The sequence below is a fragment of the Salarias fasciatus genome, chromosome 4, assembly GCF_902148845.1.
Source record: "Salarias fasciatus chromosome 4, fSalaFa1.1, whole genome shotgun sequence".
NCBI classification, from domain to species: domain Eukaryota; kingdom Metazoa; phylum Chordata; class Actinopteri; order Blenniiformes; family Blenniidae; genus Salarias; species Salarias fasciatus.
The window spans coordinates 16931273-16951077 of record NC_043748.1 but is presented as its reverse complement, the minus strand read 5'-3'; the positions used below and the strand labels follow the sequence as shown (position 1 = coordinate 16951077).

Genomic DNA, 19805 nt, shown 5'->3' with positions numbered 1-19805 from the left:
CTTAGAAGAGTATTTACTCCCTATATTACATCCCTCAGTCTCTCCGCCCAGTCTCTTTTCTTTGACAAACTGTTAGAGAGTGCTGTAGCTCAAAGAAACGCCCCACAGTCTCTCCAAATCAACCCCGAATCTTCCGTCTTTCTGTTTTGTTATTTTACTTTTTTGCCATTCCTCTCTCTCCTCCTCTCTCTTCTCTACTGTAATCAATGGTCTGCTCCATCTCTTTTTGCGACTGTATTTTCTCCGACTCCCTCCCTCTCCTTGCTCCCTCTCTCAAAATCTTCATCTCTCTGTTTTTTTTGTGCTTTTTTTTTCGTGGTAACGGTGTGCTGGCTCTGGCTGATGCACTGATGCAGTGGCAGGATCAGTTGCAGGGAAATGTATGACATGCTGAGGCACATGTGTCCTCCACTAGGCCTTGGGAAGAGGTGTCCAGCACGGGTGGCCTACAAGGTCAGAAAGTGCCCCATCTTCACCCGAGTCCTCTATGGGTGTCGTGGGGTTTCGATGGGTGTTGGGAGGGAAGGAGGGAGGGAGGGGGAGGGTTTCTCTAGGACAGAGGGACCAGGGATTGAAGCGCTCTGCGTGGTGTAATCTTTAGTGTCGTTGTTTCTTTAGTTTTTCTGTTTTTTTTTTTTGTTTTTCTTTTCCATGGGAAGTCGGAATTTGCTGGTCAGTGTTGTGGCATTGTGTGGTGGTGTGGGATTGGTGGGCGGAGGAAGCGAGACAAATTAGGCTGAAGGGTTTCAGATGTGGGGCTTGTGTATCCGCAGGAGGGGACGAAGAAGAGGGACCTTCTCAGCTCGTTTGCACCGCGTACGACGAACACAGCCTCACTTGCACCAACATGAAAAAAAGCAAAAACAAAACATGCACGATAGAATATCTACTGTGATTCAGTCTTTTAGCGTACATTGTTTGCTGTAAGACTTTAGATTGATGCAAATGTATGCAAACATATGTTCGATTTAGAATTCAACCCATATAGACATATATTTATATCTAAACATACGCACTCCTACACTGAAGCATGCGTGTGCAGCAGGGCTTGGAAGGTCCACTAGACTTAAGTCCTCTGACTCGTTCCAGCCTGTGGATGAGGCAAATATACACACACACGCACACACACAAACACAGAATTAGGTCATATCAACCTACACATAGATATTCTCTGTTATTCCTCATGGTAGAGAGAGCAGAAGGGCTTGTGTCAGTGATGTGTTTTCCTCTGAGAGCCTTTGGTTGCCATACAGAAGCAGTTCTTTTTTTCTGTCACCCTTCATGTAGCAGCTCAAAGCCCCCAAGCAGCCTTTTTCTATCTGCAAGTCCAATCTTCTCTTTGTCCTTTGGTTCTGTCGTCAATGCAGTTCTATTCTGTTTCCAGCCCCCCTTCATCTCTGCATATCGCTCCCTTCCCGGCACATATATGCTCCCTCACCTGCCTGCATGTGACCGTAACCACCAACTCCACCTCCCTCCTATACACACCCTCGTCTGTCAAAAGCAACACAGACAAATACAACAGAAATATGACACAATTTCTTATCGAAATAGAAATTTACAGAATTTCAGATTGATTTCTTCATGTTGCCAGCGGTGCTTCGGGGTGTTCTTCCCCCCTCTAGGCACACGAGTTCACTTCATTGCTTCATCATAATCTCCCTCTTTCTTCAATAAACCTGGGTCAAATAGCACAAATGGTTTCCCTGATTGTCCATAGTATGTGGATGATGTTAAAAATAGCTGAAATTTCCAATCAATCTCCATAATTACAGTCCTTCATTTGTATGGGTGGAGGTATTTGTCCTTAGGAGAAATGTCTCGCTATGCCCTCCAGCGGATTATAAAAGAAAGCTTCCTTATTGGTCTAAGATGTACTCTTTGACCCAGGTCTTTTCTTTTCTGAGCTCATTCTATTTTTCCCAGTTATTCCTTCTCTTATGTTGACCCCTGCCAACCCCCATCCGTACATCAGATGCTCTTTTTCTCTCCTCAACCTTTTAGTTTTTTCATCAAACTATTTCCCAATTCTAAGCCTCTTTCCTGAAATTAAAAAAAAAAAAAAATCCTCCTCTGTTCATAGCGTATCATGCCTTTCATGCATGATTTAACAGTTTATAAGTGTTTAAGTGAAGATTTTTACTGCAGTCATTTTTTAGATACACAATTATTTTTTTTATATTTGTGCTAATTTCCCAAAGCACTTGCCAGTGAGAGATGTCCACACCTTACCTTTGACCCTACAACCAGTCCACTGAACAATGACCCGTCTACTTCCACTGCTTTTAACCTTAAATGTTCTCAGTGCAGAGGAGAGACCACAGAGCCTTCAGGCAGGATTGCTTTCTTATAGTCACAGTCAGCTAAGTATGCTTATATATCCCTTTTCTGTCCAGCTTTGTTTAGTCCTCAGCTTTTCTATTTTAGTCGCCTTTTTCTCTTTACATGCTCCAGCCCATAACCTATTGATTTTTCTTTCTCTATCATCTCTTTCCCTTAAGGTTTCCCCCTTCGATTCTTATTATATCTGTTTTCTGGCACAAGAAACATTTCTTTTCACCTCATTTTTTTTCTCCCTGCATTACTCCTCTATTACATTCACTTGAAATGTCATGATGCATTTTCGCACCAACACTTCCATGGTGGGCTTTATTTTTCCCCTTTTTTTTTCTTTACTTTTTCACAAAACACTGCTCTCTCTCACCTATTAACCCTCCAAGTCTGTACTCATTTTTCACACATAAGACTTGAGAAAATTAGCCGTAGAGCTTCTTGCTCCGTCATTTCAGCACGGCACCATCATCTGCCAGCGGTCTGAACGCCTCTAATAACAATCACAACTCACAAATTCACTTTAACGTCGCCAACAGAGGATGCTTTCTGTGTACAGCTGCACAGCTGATCGTCCTGTGAGGCATATTGTGTGCGCAATGCATGCTGCATGAGGCTGGGATGTGCAGGAATGGTTTGCAGGAATATGGGTGAAAAAAAAAAAATTAGGCATTTTACGGGAATGCAGAAAGAGGCATGATGCAATGCATGCTTGGATCGCCGGCGGGTTGTTCTCTTTTGTCACTAAACACGCACGAACGTCACTCAGTGAGTTGGTGTGTGTCTTTGTGCTGTTTCTATTACTGTCCAACAACACCTACAAACCAATAAACGAAAACCAAGGCGTTCCCCTTTCCTTGGAGTAGTCCCTGGGTTTGTTTTTGGTTTATTGGTTTGTTGCCCGGTCTGTTTCTTTTACCGTGAACCTCCAAACCTGTAGGAGGAGCTCTGGATAATAGCAGCTGCTGCTCGGCCTGTTCTCCTATCTGTTTCTTAATTGAATGCGTGTGTTGCCAACACCTGGAATCTTTTGGATATCAAAAACATAAAGACAAAAAAATCACAGTCATAAAGCAATTAAGAATGTGAGCCTCAGGCCAGTTTCATTGCTTATTAATGAAAGTGTTTCATTATCTGTCGCTCTGCTTGAAATACATGACTGAAATTCAAATTGGCCTCATGTGCCTCAGTGTGAGCCATCAGGGTCAGGCAGGCGCACTCAGCGCCCGCTGCAGATATTATGCACAGCTCCTTCAACTCCCCAAACCCCCCCTCCTCCCCCCGCCCCCATCCCCTCCCTGCCAACTGCTCAGGGCTCCTCCCCCCCGTCACCTGGAGGTTCCACATGCACCCACTGACCTCCCAATTATCTCACTGCTCAACCTGATTGGCTTCCTCACAGAGGCTGCTCCGGATGGATCTGCCCGTGGCCGATGACAACACGGTCCACTTCAACTCCACCCTCATGGCTTTGATTCGCACGGCGCTGGACATCAAGATTGCCAAGGGTGCGTAGTGTTGGAAATTGCTCTTCCCCCTTTGGCTTGATTCTTTTTTTGTCTCATTTTGTCTCACTTTGAGTCTGCAGGGGAAGGTCCTGTGGAGTCAAGATGCTGCAATGATTTGATCTTTATAATATTCATGATCTTGTCAATTAAAAAAATACATATTTTCTGCTTGTTTTCATGTTTGTATGTCCCATCTCGCATCTTTTTATATCAATCAAACATTTTTAATGTGCATTTTTGTGTTTCCACAATACTTTGGCATGGATGCCCCCGCATTTGTGGCGTGCGTGCGTGTGATTGTTATGAATACGTCCAGGTGGTATCGACAAGCACCAGATGGATGCAGAATTGAGGAAAGAAATGATGGCTATCTGGCCCAACCTCTCCCAGAAGACTCTGGACTTGCTGGTTACGCCTCACAAGTGTAAGTTGCAGAGTGTGGGTACAGGCACGGCAATGTGGCTTGGCCCGACCGCGTTTGTGCCGCCCAGAGCTCCCACCTTGTTTCTCTTCACGCCACCAGAGGTTCGCTTCACTCAGCCAGTCTTTGTCACTGCTGCACCCTCTGAATCACCTGGCACGCCACCTCACACACTCGCACCCACACGCTACGCACAAGCCTTTCTATTCATATTTAATTGAGTGTGATGAACAAATAGATGCACAGAGGAAGGCAATACTGTACATGAACACAGCACTGTTACTCCTGCACCACCTCCATCTACACACACCACATTCACTTAAAAACCAGTTCCTGACTCCATCACTTCTCTTCCTGTCTTTAGTGCCTGCGATCAGAGGGTGCCCTACTATAGATCAACTCTCTATAGATGTCTTTTCACTCCAGGATAGCTCTGTAGACTAGGCATATACTCCTAAGTTCGTAACATTGAATACACTCAAAACGGACACAACTTAATAAACACTGGATAAATTGCTAAGGCGCCAGAAGCAAGAGTTGTTGCCTGTTATCGCCGTGCATGAGATTTTCTACGAAAATCACAATATAAAATTGCATTTTTTTTTATTTAAGCTTTGTGGCCAAACCCCAAAGTATGCACCCATGGCATGTTAATAACTGTAGTTTAAGGGGCTGCATTTTGTTAGTAGTGTAGTTTTGGCAATGCAAGCATGATATATTTAGTGTTTAATTGTAGTACGCTACTGATTAATGCACAGTAAAATGCTAAGTAGAGTGATAATAAATTTGAGTGCTGTAATCTAACTGTCAGTGAAAAGACCATTTGCTTTGTGTTCATGTGTGTGAGAAGAGAGTGGAGGAGTGCGAGAGCCGTGTGCATGTGCCACCCTTTCTTGCCATTCCTCGCGCTCAGGGTCCATACAAAAAGGGTCTAATCTTGCAGGGTAACTTGTCATTCTCTCAGCAGCGACAGACCTGACGGTTGGGAAAATCTACGCTGCCATGATGATCATGGAGTACTACAGGCAGAGCAAGATCAAACGATCACAGGCTCTCCGTGATGAGCAGGTAACGCCCCACCTGCATCTGACCCTTGAAAGTTAAAGGCAGACTGACGTGCTGAAATCAAGGCCACAGGTCTGTAGCTTTGTTTTTGCAAGCAGGGGCTGTGACAGCTTGAACAGGCCTCACAACACAACCTCCTCAAACGGATCTCTGTGGGCTCTCCCTGACCGACAGAGCCAGTGCTGCCATCTTGTGGTAAAAGGCAAACCTCAGAATTCTGAATCTGTCAGGGCGCTCGTGCAGTCTGGAGGAGCTGCAGTGTTGTCACAGCCCTGAAAGTGCTCATTCCTGGATTGTGGGAACCTTCACAGCAGCTTCTTTTCCTCAATTCATATCTGTCTTGTATCAGCTGCTTGTGAAGATGGCGTAGCTCTGAACTCCCTTTTCCTGCTTCTTCACGTGCACAGTTGGCCCTGCATTGCATGATGGTCCCGATCCTTCCTTGCAAAAGTAAAATATTTCAGTGAGATAAATGACTGAACATTACAATATAATAGCCAAACCTTTTTTTATTAAGCCACAAAGCAGCAACACAATGTGAAAGCCTGGCAGATTTGTGCTGCAGCATAAACATGTGTGTTCTTTTGGGTATACTGACGAGCCTTTTTCCTTTGCATGTGTAAAACTGTTCCAAACAAACAGGAAAGCACACCTACGTTTCTGTTCCTCGTGCACCTTTTTCTATCCCTCTGTATTCCTCCTCTCTCACCAGTCTGGCAGCAAGCAATAGAAATGTCATTTATGCCACATGTTCTTTCTCTCTTTGAACACAAACTGTAGATTGTCTGTACCACCTTTACTTCCCGGTCCTTCCTGATGCAGATTACTGCCTTTATTAACAGACAGTAATAGATACTTTGTAGTGTTTTGCAATGTTTAAATGGCATTAGCATCATTAACACCAGTGATCTACAAGTTTGAAATGCTGTTGTATTTTTATTGTGTATAGTCATTGCACAGCAAACAGACGATTTGACACATTTAAAATGGAAGAAACAAGAAAAAGATTCATTTGAAATTCTAAGATAGGCAGGTGTAGTTACACATCGGTGGCCACTTTGAGAATGTGAGAGATATTTGTTAGGCAGTGCTGCTACTACGCCGTCAGTGTGTGACTAATGAAGGAATTTCAGTAGGAAATGCAGCTACTTGAATCTGACTTGAGCCTTCATGCATTTCACCTGCTCTATGTTCCCCTCCACAGGATTATCTGCCATGATGTCCACCATCATCTTTTCAATGGGGCCTTTCTTATGTCACTTCCTATTTATCAGATTCAGCTTTGCTTCTGCTTTTCTGGAAAAGGTTGATGGTTGTTTTAGTTATGGAAATATATTTAGTTTTTCCTTTTTTATATACCAAGATTCCAGTATTGGGATGGATTGTAGTTTGACAAAAGATCCTGAGGTTATCATTAAGCACTGATGTGTCATTTATTCTCTCTATTACTCACCTCTGTCAGCTGTTCACTTCCCAAAGAGCTTCTTTATTCTCTCTATTCTCTCTGTATGATCTTATTTGCCTGGCTTTGCTTGAGCCAACTGCCCCCTTTTTCCACCCCTCCGTTTCTGCGATGCTCCTTCCTCCCATTTCCCTGTCAGTCTGCCTGATAGCTGGCGATGGCCATGTTGTATATCTCACACAGAATCGAACGCCATTACTGTTTCAGCGCGTGGAGCCACATACCCCCGCCCAGGATGGGGGTCCGGGACTCAACAACGCCCTACCTCCACCTGAAACCACAGACACTGTCAACAGCCTGTGAGTTAGACGTCGTCGGTGTGTTTTGCCGGTGTAAGAGGTGGTTTGCCAGGAGGGGACCACAGCTGGAGGGTGTGTGTGATGGTGAGTGTGTGTGTATACATGCATGCGTTTGAACAGGCCAGTGGAAGGCGGGATACCGGAAAGCCACTCCTGGGTGACGGCCCGCGCTCAGGAGATGTCTCAGAAGGTCGGCAGCTGGAGCCCGGAGGGACACGCCGAGGACAGCCTGGGGAGCATGACCAACTCACAGGTAGAAAGTTGATACACTCACACACACAGGAGCGGCACGCACGACAGCACATACACGCACACGTACACACACAATACAGAGGTAACATGCATCCTTGTTGTCTGTAGATTTACATCAAGATAATTTTCAACATTTGGTCCATTCAGCATTTGTTTCTACTTTCATTTCATCGCTGTCAAACAAACTACCAAAGAACAATTGAGAACCAGTAAAGAGTCAAACTGTAATCTTTACAATGTTAAAGATTACAATTACAACATTGTTGTGCTTATCTGGTCTTCCACTCAAAGTTTAAAGTCACAAAAACTGAATTTCACAGAACATCATTATGGTATCATTATCTTTATTTCTACAGTATTTTTATTTCTTGGTCAAAGTCATCTCTGGCAGTTTCTCTTAAGTTTGCTTCAAATATGGTGTTTGTATTTTCTTGATTATCTCCATTGCTCAAACTCTCTTTCTATTTTTTTCTGCCATGTGCCTTTGAAATGTATCTTCCGTCTCTCTTCAGTCTTTCACGAGTGTGTGTCCATACTGTTTCTGCTTCTAGATCTCCTGGAGAACCTGACAGGTCTCTGGGATGAATCGGACCATGAACACGTTTCTCTCATTTTCCACGTCAGCCAGCTGAAGTCTGTAGAAATTGAGCAACAGCCTAAACGTTGATCCAGCCCTATTTCCAAAGTGCAGTCCAAATTAAATAGATTTTTACATATATGCGGCTGTGCCGTAAAATACCTGCTGTTTGTACAAACAAATCTGGCAAAAGCATTTGTCATTTTTGCACGACCCCATTTATCGCCTGCAGTGTATCAGCGCCTGCATCTCAAACATTGTCATCTGATCAGTTGTTTTGGTTTTTTTTTTTTCACATGCCTTTGATGTTAATATAATTTGCCCCTTGAATCCGTACTTTCTGTAACTCACACACTTCTTCATCTCTAGCATAAATGCCATTAAAGACCAAAAAATAACATCCTCTGCCAGCGTTTACTTGCAGCTTAATTGACAGCAGCATGACGAAACACAAAAGGAGATTGCCTTATTGGAAGTCTTTATGTTGAGATACCAAATTTTCTTTCTTTCTCTCTTTTTTATCCATTGCACAGTTCAAATTTTTAATGAAGCCAGACTACTCACCCATACGTACACATACTAACTAAATTACCCCACTGACTACACTCAGTTCTCTGCTTTCTTTGGATAACAGACTTGTCCACCTGTCCCCCCCCCCTCCCCTCGCTCCCTGTTAGTTTTCATGGCAACCAGTCACATCATCTCCTCCTCTCCTGCTCTGTTTGCAGACGGTAGAGATGAGAGAGATGGGGCAGGATGGGTACTCGGATACTGAGCACTTTCCACCAATGGAAGGCCATGGCAGGGCCGCTTCCATGCCCCGCCTCCCAGGCGACAACCAAGTGAGCAGCATTCTCACCTCTCCACTGTCTCTCTGCTCCCCCGTCATTATGTCTTTAACCTGCCCCCTTTTCGTTTGGGAAAAAAAAAATCCTATTTCCAGAGGTCTGACTCATTGCTTAAAGTCATGGTCCTGTGGCCGCTTGAATCCTGGCTTGAGGAATCGTCGAACCAAATTTACATTTGTTCCTGCAACATTAAGGCAGCAATCCACGTGTTAATTTCTGTTACTGTGGCGTGATGACCTCCAAGCTTGAATTCAAAAGGACGCCACCGAGGCAAAGTCAGACTTTCTATCACATTTTGTTTTCTCTCTCTTTTTTTTCTTTTTGTCTGTTCCTTCATCTCGATCACCCACATAAAGGTTTTTTGTTCAATTTGTGGTCGCCTTGTTTCACGTCTCATACCCTCATCCATTTTGTATTTCTTCATATCTCGGTGAGTGCTCTGGTTGTCTTTCACACACGGCACATTATTACATGCTCGCACACACACACACACACACACACACACACACACACACACACACACACACACACACACACACACACACACACACACACAAACACACACGCACTGCTTACACATTGTTTCCCCCCTTATTTGCAGCACCCTGATTTATTTATCTTTTGTTTTTTTTTCCACTAAACTGTTTCTTCCTTCCTATCAAAGGGTTTTCCTGTCCTGAACTCATTTTGAATTCCAGGGAATTTTAAACTGGGGTGTGAATGGTATGATTGTGCATGCACCTGCGTGTGTGTGCGTGTGTGCAGTTTTTCCTGTGTCCTACAAGTCGCACTGTCTCTGCCTTTCTGCTGTTGGAAATTGCATATCCATTTGCTAATCGTGGTCATTGCTCAATGTGATTGAGCACTATCATGGTGATTTTGTCGATATTAGCCAACACCCAAATCCCCTCAGTGTCTGTGGTAAGTGTTTCTCAGCCACCTTCACTGCTGCTTTGGTGTCTAATCAGACCTTTCTCTGTCCCCCTCTTCTCTTCCTGATCTTCTTTCCTCTCTCCACTGTGGCACTCCATTTCTTTTTGGGTTCAACCTCCAACTAACACTTCGTTTTGTTAATTGTAACTCTTTGTTTCGTTGCGCGTCGACCCATCCCTGTCCCCCTTTGCTTCTCCCCTTTTCCCTTCCCTCCGTTCACTTTCTTGTTTTGTACATGTGTGCTTCATGTGTGACCATACCTTCGGCGTATTTGTGGCTCTTTGTGCGTGTCTGTGTGTGTGTGTGCGTGTGTCTTCTCTGTGCTCATACAGCAGCGGAGGAAAGGGAAGCAACGTGGCAGTAACCTCAGTGTATGTACCCTGTCTTCTCTGTCTGCTCTCCCTCTCTTTTCTCCTTTTGTTGTGACCCTTGTTTGTTTTTCATTGTCAGACAATTTTAAAATCTTGTGTTCCCCTCATGTGTCATGTCTCCATGTTGCGTGGTTCTAATTTGTAAAGCAGGGGTTTATTAAAATGTATTTTGACGCCTTTCTTTAGCATGAAGTCAGATTCCAGCCCAGTTTTAAAACCGACCCTCGGCCCCTTGTGCCTTGCATTTGATGCATTAAGTTTGGAATTGGGCTGAACATGGCCTGAGCTTTCCCCTCTCTCCATGAGGACTCATATGACTGTCCCTGTCGGCCCTCCATGTCTCTGTCTCTCTTTGCTCAGCTGCTGCTGCTTGTTCTTCATTGCTTGATGTCCTCATGCCTGCGTGCTTGTTCATAATGCCGTTATCACTAGCCCGTCATCTGCGTCAGATTCTCCATTTAAATCTGCCAACGTGCATGCCTGAAAATCTAAACGTGCTTTGAGGCGGGTTTGTGTATTTCTGAGGGTGAGTGCGTGTAAGGAAGAGCGACAGAATGACAAGGCAGCAGTGTGAATCTGTGCGTGAATGAATATGATGGTGAAATTCTCAGTGCTATGTCTACAAGGCTTGATAACCAGGTGCTTACAAAACATGTACCAACCCATGATTCTTTTTCAACAACTGCAAAACCTGGACAGTTGAGCTGAGGATGTAGCACTGAAGTACCCCAAAGAGGTGTTGATGCTCAGGTCAGCAAGTTGTGGTATCATAGGCTCTGTCCTGCTGTCATACCTGAGCATTAAACTGCATTTAAAAAAAAAACCCATCATGCATTTCTCTGGTGGACTCAGGACAACGCCTACGTACATGCATGGCTGGAGGAAAGCACGCTGATAAAGAACTGAAATTAAAGCGTTCTGTGCAGCCTGGAATGTGCCTCATTCAGGGCATTTATGGGTTGTGAAGAAAAATATGTGTAATGGGTTGTACTCTTTGGGCTGCTTTTACTTTTAGAAAGCAAGTTAGAGAAGCATGAACACAATGGCTGTTCGCCATCATCTCTTCTTGTTCCTGAGATACATTTAGAATTAATCAGTATCAAGGGTCTGCAGTTAGAGTTCTTCAAGCCCTTCTTGGTTTGGTAACTGGAGCACGAATACAAATATCTATCTATCTATCTGTCTATCTATCTATCTATCTGTCTATCTATCTATCCATCTCTTTTAAATCTCACTTAACACTTCTTGGTTGTATCTTCCGGACACTGTGGATGTAGATTTCTTCAAATTAACTTTTTTTTTTTTAATGAACTTTTCATTTTAACTTCCTCATTAACTCTGTACACATTGTATTGTTGAAGTGGCATGATTGTGACATTTTATTTATTTATTTATTTATTTTTTTCATTTGAGGGGTGTATGAGCCTGCGTGGGTTGTTGGAAGACAGTTTGCATAGAAACTGGTCCCATTCACACACACATCCATATATACTCAAACACCTCGACTCTTATTTAACTGCTCGTACAAGATGAATGAATGAATGAATGAAGAAACTGATTTTAAAAAATGCATAAATTAAACAACCCTACAGTCAAAGGAGACATTTTTCCTTGAATCTCTTCCTGTCTCTCTCCATCCTTCGGTGCTGTTTTCTCTTTCCGTCTCAGACCATCAACGACAGCAGTCCCATGAAGCGCTCCGCCTCATCGCTGGGCCACAGCAGGTCCGGGCGTGGCCACAGAGATAAAGGAGGAGCAGACGACTACAACATGGAGCGAGCAATACCCGAGGAGGGGAGAAGACACGGGCACCGGCGAAAAGACCGGGGTCACCGGGCGTCCGAGAGGTCCCTCTGTCGCTACAATGAGGGTGACACAGGTGGGAGAGACACCCTGTGCGTTTGATTTTCCCACCCTTGAGGGCAATAGCAACTCCAATAACCTCTTGTTGTCAGGCCTGGGCACAGACCTGAGCACAACCACCCACTCCGGCGACCTCACGTCCAAAGACAAGGATCGAGACAGAGACCGCGGCCGGTCCAAAGACCGGAAGCACCACCACCACCATCACCACCACCACGGCTCTGTGGACAAGGAGCGGTATGTAGCGGAGCGAGGGGGCGAGTACGGGCACAGGCACTCCCGTGACAGAGAGCACGACCGGGATAGAGAGCGGGAGCGGGACCGGCGCTGGTCGCGATCGCCCAGTGAAGGTCGCGAGTGCATGACGCACAGACAGGTGGGCTTTCAGGAGATTTGTGCATGTCACATCTACTTTAAAGAAGTACACCCTTTGCTGTGCTCGGATAAAATAACATTTTCCGAACAGTGTTTCATGTTAATTTAAAGGCATCTAATTTGATGGTAGTTACCTGGTGGACAATCAGGCAATGATAACCTGACAGTTTCTTGTAGGTGGAACAAAACACAATACAGTGACGCTGAGTTAAGTGTGACTTTATCGATATATGCATTGCCATCTGTAAAATCCTAGATAAAACCAAGCTACAAACTCAATCTTGACTTGATAGTAGTTTGAGTGTCACTGCCACAAACTTCAGTATTACCTGAGTGTTTCCAGCTGCCCTCAAATTAGAGGCCAAGATGTGTTTCTGTCTTAAGCGACACTGCTTTGTTGAAAACGGTAAACATGGTATGTTCCCTTTATGTACATTTGTATATGCATTTATGTTTTACTACATGCACAAAACACGTGTGCATTATTGTTCGTATAATAATGCAAACACAAGTGTGTTAGCTGACTTGAATGTTCCCAAATCACCAAATATGCATAAAAAATGTATATTTGAGAACCTTACAGCTATCTCTAGCTGCCCCACATGAATGTTTTTTAGATTTCCAATGTTTTGTCATGTCCCCTCCACTTTGTTTCCTTTATGACTTATTTTGATAAAACACACTACAGGACACATACAGTATAGGTCATATCTAAATGTTTGTAATGTACATTATCCAGACATTTGCATAAACTTCAATCTATGTCGTAGAAATGCTGCAATTATTAGTGAAAAGAAGAATTCGTTTTTCACATTTGAATAGTTATCCTTATGCTTTAACAAAAAAAAAAAAAAAAAAAAAGAAATTTAAAAGAATAACATGCTGCATATAGTTTACTTGAAGACAAACTTACAGATATGTTTTATGTACATTGAGTTGCCATATTTACCCTGTACTACATTTGTTGGTATGGAAATCAACCCTTTGCCCTTCTTTTCTCCTGTCGTCTTTTTTTTCCCCTCTCCGTGACATGTCGCTTCTCTTTGTATGGTGCTGTTTGGAATCCCATCTTTTTTATCCACATCCTCTGCTCTGCTGCCCTTTGATGCCTTTCATTTTTACATTGCTCCCCTCCGCTTACATTACGGGTGGTGTTTTTATTCCTGTTGTTGTTGCTGTGGTTCCTGCTCTTGTCCTTTCTCGCATTTCTCTCCGGTATCCCCTCCTCTCTCTGTCTTCCTTCATCTTTGCTATTTTTCTTTGACTCACTATTCTTTCATGCTTGATCTTTACCATCGCCTACTTTATTCTACATGTTTTGTCGGTGAATTTGTGGTTCGTTCTTTTTATTTGCTTTATTTCACTTTTCGTGTAGGGCAGTAGTTCGGTCAGCGGAAGTCCCGTCCCCTCAACCTCGGGGACCAGTACACCGCGCCGCGGCCGCCGACAGTTGCCTCAGACTCCGGCAACACCCCGGCCTCATGTCACATACTCCCCCGTAGTCCGTAAGGGCGTGCCCGCGCCTCCCGGGGGGCCGCAGGGCCGCCCCCCAGTCCCAGTCGCTCAGCGCTTTTCTCCAGAGCCCCCTCAAGGCCAGGGTCCTCCCCCAGCAGGCCTCCCGCCAATGGCCCACCACGCCACCCCCCGCCAGGGTCATCACCCTCCGCCTCGCTGGGGGGACACAGGTCGAGGGGGTGGCTCTCTGGAAGGCGATGGCTGCTTCTACAACCAGGACTACCAGGACTACGAGCCCCACCATGAACCGCCTGCCTATGAGCCGGGCCCCATGCAGGGCGGCAACCCCCACCCCCACGCCTTGGCCAACCACCCACTGCCACCGCCCGCACAACCACAGCCACACAACCCCCACCCGATTCCTCCACCGCAGCCACACCCCGTGAACAATCCCCACCCACAGCCCACTCGTACCTCGCCGAGGACTGCCCACCACGCGCCTCCCCCCACCACTGTCCTCACCGGGCCTGTTCAGGGCCAGGTCCAGCCTGCTGCCCAGCGCCGCCTACCCAACGGTTACCGATCCTCGTCGCCTTCCACTCATCTCCATGGACCCCCACATACCGGACCCCACAAGGTTCCCCCCCCAGCCGGGCATCCAAGGGGTCCCCGCAAGGGCCTGCATGAACCCTACAGCGAGACGGAGGACGACGATTGGTGCTAGCCCCTGGGGAAGGGGGGAGGGACATATGGAGGAAACATGATTGACAGTTGGACTGAAAGAAGATGAGGAGCTCTGAGTCGGAGCACTGACTGCCAAGGGAAACCACGACTTTTCTTTCTTGTCAGTTCAACCTTTTCCTCTCTCCACTGCTTGGCGTGAGTTGGTGGGTTTACAGGAGGGATAGGCATCAGGATGTAGGCGTGGAACAAGAATGCTGAGGCAGAATATGGAGGAACAAGTAGCGTGAGGGGGGGTGACAAACTACCACTCATGTTCTGCTCACATTCTTGTTGATCCTCACTTGATGTCAAATGAGACTCAGATTGCAGTTTCAAGGATGCAGGCAGACGGAGTGATGGACACTAGTCTTTGTGTCTTAAATTATGCCTCTGGCAATGAGCTATAGCCACTTACAAGATGTCAAGAGTTGCGACTCGACAGATGACACTTTACAGTCAGAGACAAAAGAACGACCACCTTTTTTTTTCCCCTCCCTTGTCCAAGCTGACTTCCGTTGAGTTAGCTGCGAAAAGAATCAAATCCAACCCTCCCAGCCACCAGTTGAATATTGATGAGTTTTATCATCTGTGTTTTTAAATAAGAACAAAACTGACAAGGAGCCGTCCGCCTGTATGAGGTGAGAGGGCTAAGTGGATGGGAGAGTTGGGCAGCGTTGCGCGAGGTTTGACGTGTCCCTCTGATGAAATCCGGAGGACATGGGGGGAGGGGGGTGGTGTTGGGGAACTCTTCCCCCCGTCACTGAGAACACACACCTCCCGCAAATAAACAATTCAGCCAACCTCGACCTGTGACGTATGAAAGAAGAAAAACAGAAATGTAGAGATGGGTTTCAGAAAAAAAAAAAGAAAAAAAAATCAAAAACCAGTAACTGTTTTCTGCGGTATTTCTTCTTCTATTCCTGCAGCTGCTTCTTCTTCTTCCTCCCTCTCTTCTACTTCTTCAAAACATTGAAGCTTGAATCTTCTGTTGCACCCCACACAGCTTCGTTTTTTAGACTTGCGGAGTTGTACCCCCTATGAAATCCTGCATGAATGATACAAAAAAAAAAATACTAATAATAGCAACAATGAGAATCTACTGTCTGTGGAGGGAAACATTCCTCAGTCCTTTCTGTTGTTGTCTGCAGAGTTTCTCTCTTTTTGTTATAAACACTTTCTGTTTCTCTCTCTCTCTCCTCTGAATGACATTCCTCTCTCTGTACCTTTTATTTACGCTAAAAGTCAAAAAACAAAAAGGCTGTAGGGAGATTGAGAGGGAACAAAGTGATTACTTTTTGCTTGCTCGTCTACTGTCTGTTCTGTGCCAAATGCCTGCCACTGAAACAGCTGGAATTGCACATATTTTTTTGTGAGAGAAACTTTTTGTAGCTACGGTTGTAAGGCTAAAAATGGAAAGCAGGGTATATATAAATATATATGTGTGTGTGTTTGAATTAAAAAAAAAAACAAAGTGGTGTCAAAAATTGTGACAAATCAGTAACATCTCAATGTCTTCCAGGGCTTGGGGTTTAAACAGAGGGACCAGAGAGAAAGAGACCAATAGAAAGGCACAGAAAGGAGAGAAACTCTTCATCTTTGTTTTCTTTGTTACTGATCGTAATAATGGGTGAACAGATACAAGAAAAAGAAAAAAAAAAAACACAATGATAGTAACAATGAGACAAATTCTCCGTATTTGGTCTTATACTTTCTTCTGTACATTTGTATTGATTTCTTGAGATCAACTGAACAGTTTTCCAACCCTGAGGTGGATCAGTAGTAGATCCTCGGCCACACAGTGTGAGAATGAGGGCGAACATGAAGCGGACGTCTCAAAAGGCAGACCGTGTTTCTGCCAAAGTTTACAGTGAGCAGTACTTTTGAATTCGAAAGGTGAGTTAATTCGATGCAAATTTGCCAAACATAGCCTCATCCTCTAGGTTCTCTCTCCTTCAAGTGGTAAAGAGGAGTTTCACTACCACTTGTGACCTTCAGGTGACGCTGTTAAGACGACCTCGTCTCACTGTGTGGTTTGGGATTTCCGTCACGCTGCTCCCCGTACCTCCGATTCAAAAGTGTTTTATATAGCGTCAGGGCTCCGGGGATGAGTTTGAACTCATTCTCTCACTCGTAGACCACCAGACCTGCGTTCGCTGTGCGCGAAACACAAGCGACTGAACTGCATTGTAGCACAGTTCAGACGGGTTGGATACAAGGTGTAGGAGTCTCGTCGCAGTCCTGGAAAACACCTGCGTTCTGTCGGCATCACTCTTGTACAAGGTTTATTTCCATGTGTGTGTTTCTCTGTGTGCCTCGAATTAACACTCGTCACTAACACACACCACTGTCAGCCCTCACCCCACTTGTGTTTTTTTATTTTCTTTTTTAACCTGATGTTACGTTTATTTGACCTGTATTTTACCTGGAGGCCTATCACACGTTGACCAGAGAATGCATCAAAAAAAAAAAAAAAAAAAAAAAAAATTAAAAACTGCCTATTAGTGTCTTTCCAACCTCAGTGGAATGTCACAGACAATTATTTTTCACATCACTACACTTTAAAAAAAAAAAAAAAGAAATCACAAAGCACACTAGGTATGTAGCTCCTGGTTGTGGTGTGAGTAAGTGGGTTTTTTTGCGTGTATGTACTGTATGTACACAAGTGAGCGTGTTTCTGGCAAATTCTAGTGTTTTGTTTTTCTGCCTGCGTTCATTTTCTATATTTTGTCTCCAGAAATCCTTTTGAACTCTTTGAGATGTTTTAGTCATGTCACTGTAGCGACCCTCAACTCCGTGTCTGTGTGCGCATCGGTGTGTGAGCGTGCGTGTGTGACGCCAGTGACCCTCTGAATGAAACGCGCGAAGCCCCCCCCCCCCCCCCCCCCCCCCACCCACACCAGCGCTCACTTTTCATCTTTGTGTATATGCTGCAGTAAAATCCACTAACACGCTGATTAACTACACAAAGTCTTCAAAAAGCAATGTAGAGTCGCTACTGGGAGAAAAAAAAAATACATTTTTTTAAGTACAAAAGATTAAAAAAAAAAAAAAAGGAAAAAAAAATATCTAGTTCCAGAAATGCATGTGCTATGTGCATGCCACACCGTGGGTTAAAAGTCATCTTCAGGACATAAAAAGAAAAAGCAGATTAACTAATTCAGAGGAATTACAAAAAAAAAAAAAGATATATAAATAGATAGATGTTTTTAAAAAGCAATGTTTCCTTTTTCCTTCTATTTTTGAGAACAAAAAGCATAAAAATTAACAAAAAAAAAATGTCTAAAGAGTAAAAACACAAAAGAGACTTTGGTGGTCTTCAAAGTCTTGTTTGTTTTCTTCTGTTACATGGGGTTGAGGCACAACACGACCATGTTCAGGACACCACGAAAAAAGAACTGTTTTTAATGAAAAAAAAAAACTAAGAAAAGGAAGTACAGTTCAAAAGATGGTGTATTTTCCCTTCTATTCTGTGTGGGGGGTCAGGGGTCGCAGAAGCGAGCCAAATCTGATGACGTACTTGTTCTGACTGGCTGTTGGACCTTTTGATCTCTCACTCACTCCCTCTTTTTTCTCTCTTTCTCTCTCTCTAACTCTGTCTCTCTCACACTCCTACCTGTCGCACTCTCAACCAGTTTCACCGCTATTTCTACCAGTGCATTTTGTAATTCCAAACAGAACTCTTCCTAAAGAATAAAATCCAGAGAGAATGCACAGCGCCTCGCCTCCTTCATTGTTTGCCGAGTCTGCATGGGTGTGTGTGTGTAGTTGTTTCATGTCACGTGTCTTGGTTGTTTTGGCAATCGGTCGAGACTGTGGCAGCATAAGTCTTTATTCAAAATACAAAATAACTTCAGAGATGGCTACTTTTTCTTTTTATCTGTAATGGGGAAGTGACATGTTTTTCTTGTGGTGGAAAACTCTTCTTTCCAGAGATGACTTCTGCTTGTGGCCAACCGCAGCGTTGCACAGAGTGCAAAATAGTTTCCTTCCACTTATCTGCAAAACGCTGTGAAGCTGTTGACATATGACAGAGTTTCACCATGTTATAAAATCATCTGGTGCACAGCCAGGTTTCCTCTGCCCACCTCTCTCAGCTGTAGCTGATGGATGATATGAGTTGATTACAGGTGAAGTAGCCAGTCCGTCAGAGGGAAAACACAGACACACTATTTGATTGCAAATTTCTGAATTGACATACATTCCTTGGAGTCTGTTGTTCCTCTTCTCATATGATCCCAATGGGAAAATGTCAAACACCAGAGTACTTTGATGTCTATCTGCCCTTTGGTTACTTGTTTTAATACAAAGCTAACACATTCAAGGAGTTTATGGTAGGGACATGAATACTATTCATTATTGAATTCACAACTTGCTTTGCTGAGAGCAGGTGCATCAGTAGGTATTGCAGTCTGGCATAGATAATCTGTTGCAAAATGACAGATATTTCCTGATAAAAGATGCAGCTCCCATCCTTTAGATACCAACAATGCAGTAAAATCACAGATTCTGGCTTCAATTTGCACAGTGGAGTAGGTTTTCTGTCGTTAGAAGTTCCATTGAACGATCTGAATCAGGTGGAAGACATTATGACTAATTGCTGGCACTCTCACGTCAGCAGATTCTGCTTGGTTTCAGTCAGGCCAAGTCTTTTTGTGTGCAGTTTGTATGTTGTAATTGCACATGCAGTGTTTTTATTTATTTCATTTTTCTAGGTACTCTTGTTTCCTTTCAGATGGATGAATGGATGGAAGATATTTTGGAATCTGTGTGATAATACTAAATACATTTTTAAAGGACGACTCAGTTAATGTGATTATTGAAATTACTGTGCAGCGGCACTGGAAATTCTCATTCCCTCTGTCATTCTGTACTGTCTTATTATCTATGCAGACCGTTCTTCTGACAGGGGGAGTTTTCTGATTCACTCCATATTTGTGAAATCAGCTTTGGAAACATGAAACACCACACAGCATGAGTTAGAGCATATTCACTTAATTAAAGTGATGATCAACTGCCCCATGAATATTTTGGATCTGCTTTCTGGTGACTTTTTGCTAGTACACTTGAACACAATGTCTGTTTAATCTGTCCAGCAGGAAGGCCTGGATTTGTTCCAAGCCGGTGCAGCTCAGAGGGACATTCCTGGGTGGTGCAGGTGCATTAGTGGGCTGACTGATGTTACCCTGCAATAACCAGTCAATTTAACAAGCAAGGTTTTGAATAGATTAGGGTGCAAAAGTAGAAAATTTCTGACAGAAAACTGTGTCTTGTGCTCTGGAAAGGAGAAAGATAGACGTGTCAGCATATTCAAACACAATGAGC

General features: G+C 44.1%; 1 protein-coding gene and 1 long non-coding RNA gene across 28 annotated transcripts in view; one reads left to right on the top strand and one right to left on the bottom strand.

The window, feature by feature from the left end:
- cacna1aa (calcium channel, voltage-dependent, P/Q type, alpha 1A subunit, a) overlaps positions 1–15211 on the top strand; it is a 68842-nt gene extending 53631 nt beyond the window's left edge. For 9 of the 27 annotated variants that reach the window (XM_030089205.1, XM_030089201.1, XM_030089200.1 and 6 more), the window contains 10 exons: positions 3734–3839; positions 4156–4263; positions 5225–5328; positions 6971–7086; positions 7207–7339; positions 8644–8757; positions 10029–10067; positions 11736–11946; positions 12023–12306; positions 13681–15211. In XM_030089205.1, the coding sequence (XP_029945065.1) occupies positions 3734–3839; positions 4156–4263; positions 5225–5328; positions 6971–7086; positions 7207–7339; positions 8644–8757; positions 10029–10067; positions 11736–11946; positions 12023–12306; positions 13681–14484 (2019 nt within the window). In that variant the 3' untranslated portion in view covers positions 14485–15211. Of the gene's footprint in view, positions 1–356; positions 454–3733; positions 3840–4155; positions 4264–5224; positions 5329–6970; positions 7087–7206; positions 7340–8643; positions 8758–10028; positions 10068–11735; positions 11947–12022; positions 12307–13680 lie in introns of all 27 variants that reach the window. The other 18 variants (XM_030089209.1, XM_030089208.1, XM_030089197.1 and 15 more) reach the window with 8 other exon arrangements.
- LOC115386752 (uncharacterized) lies at positions 171–18254 on the bottom strand. Its single transcript, XR_003931321.1, has 3 exons — positions 18042–18254; positions 15658–15679; positions 171–180 (listed from the first exon to the last, which is right to left on the bottom strand). It is a non-coding gene; the product is annotated as an uncharacterized LOC115386752 (long non-coding RNA).
- Between the last annotated feature and the right edge of the window lie 1551 nt (positions 18255–19805).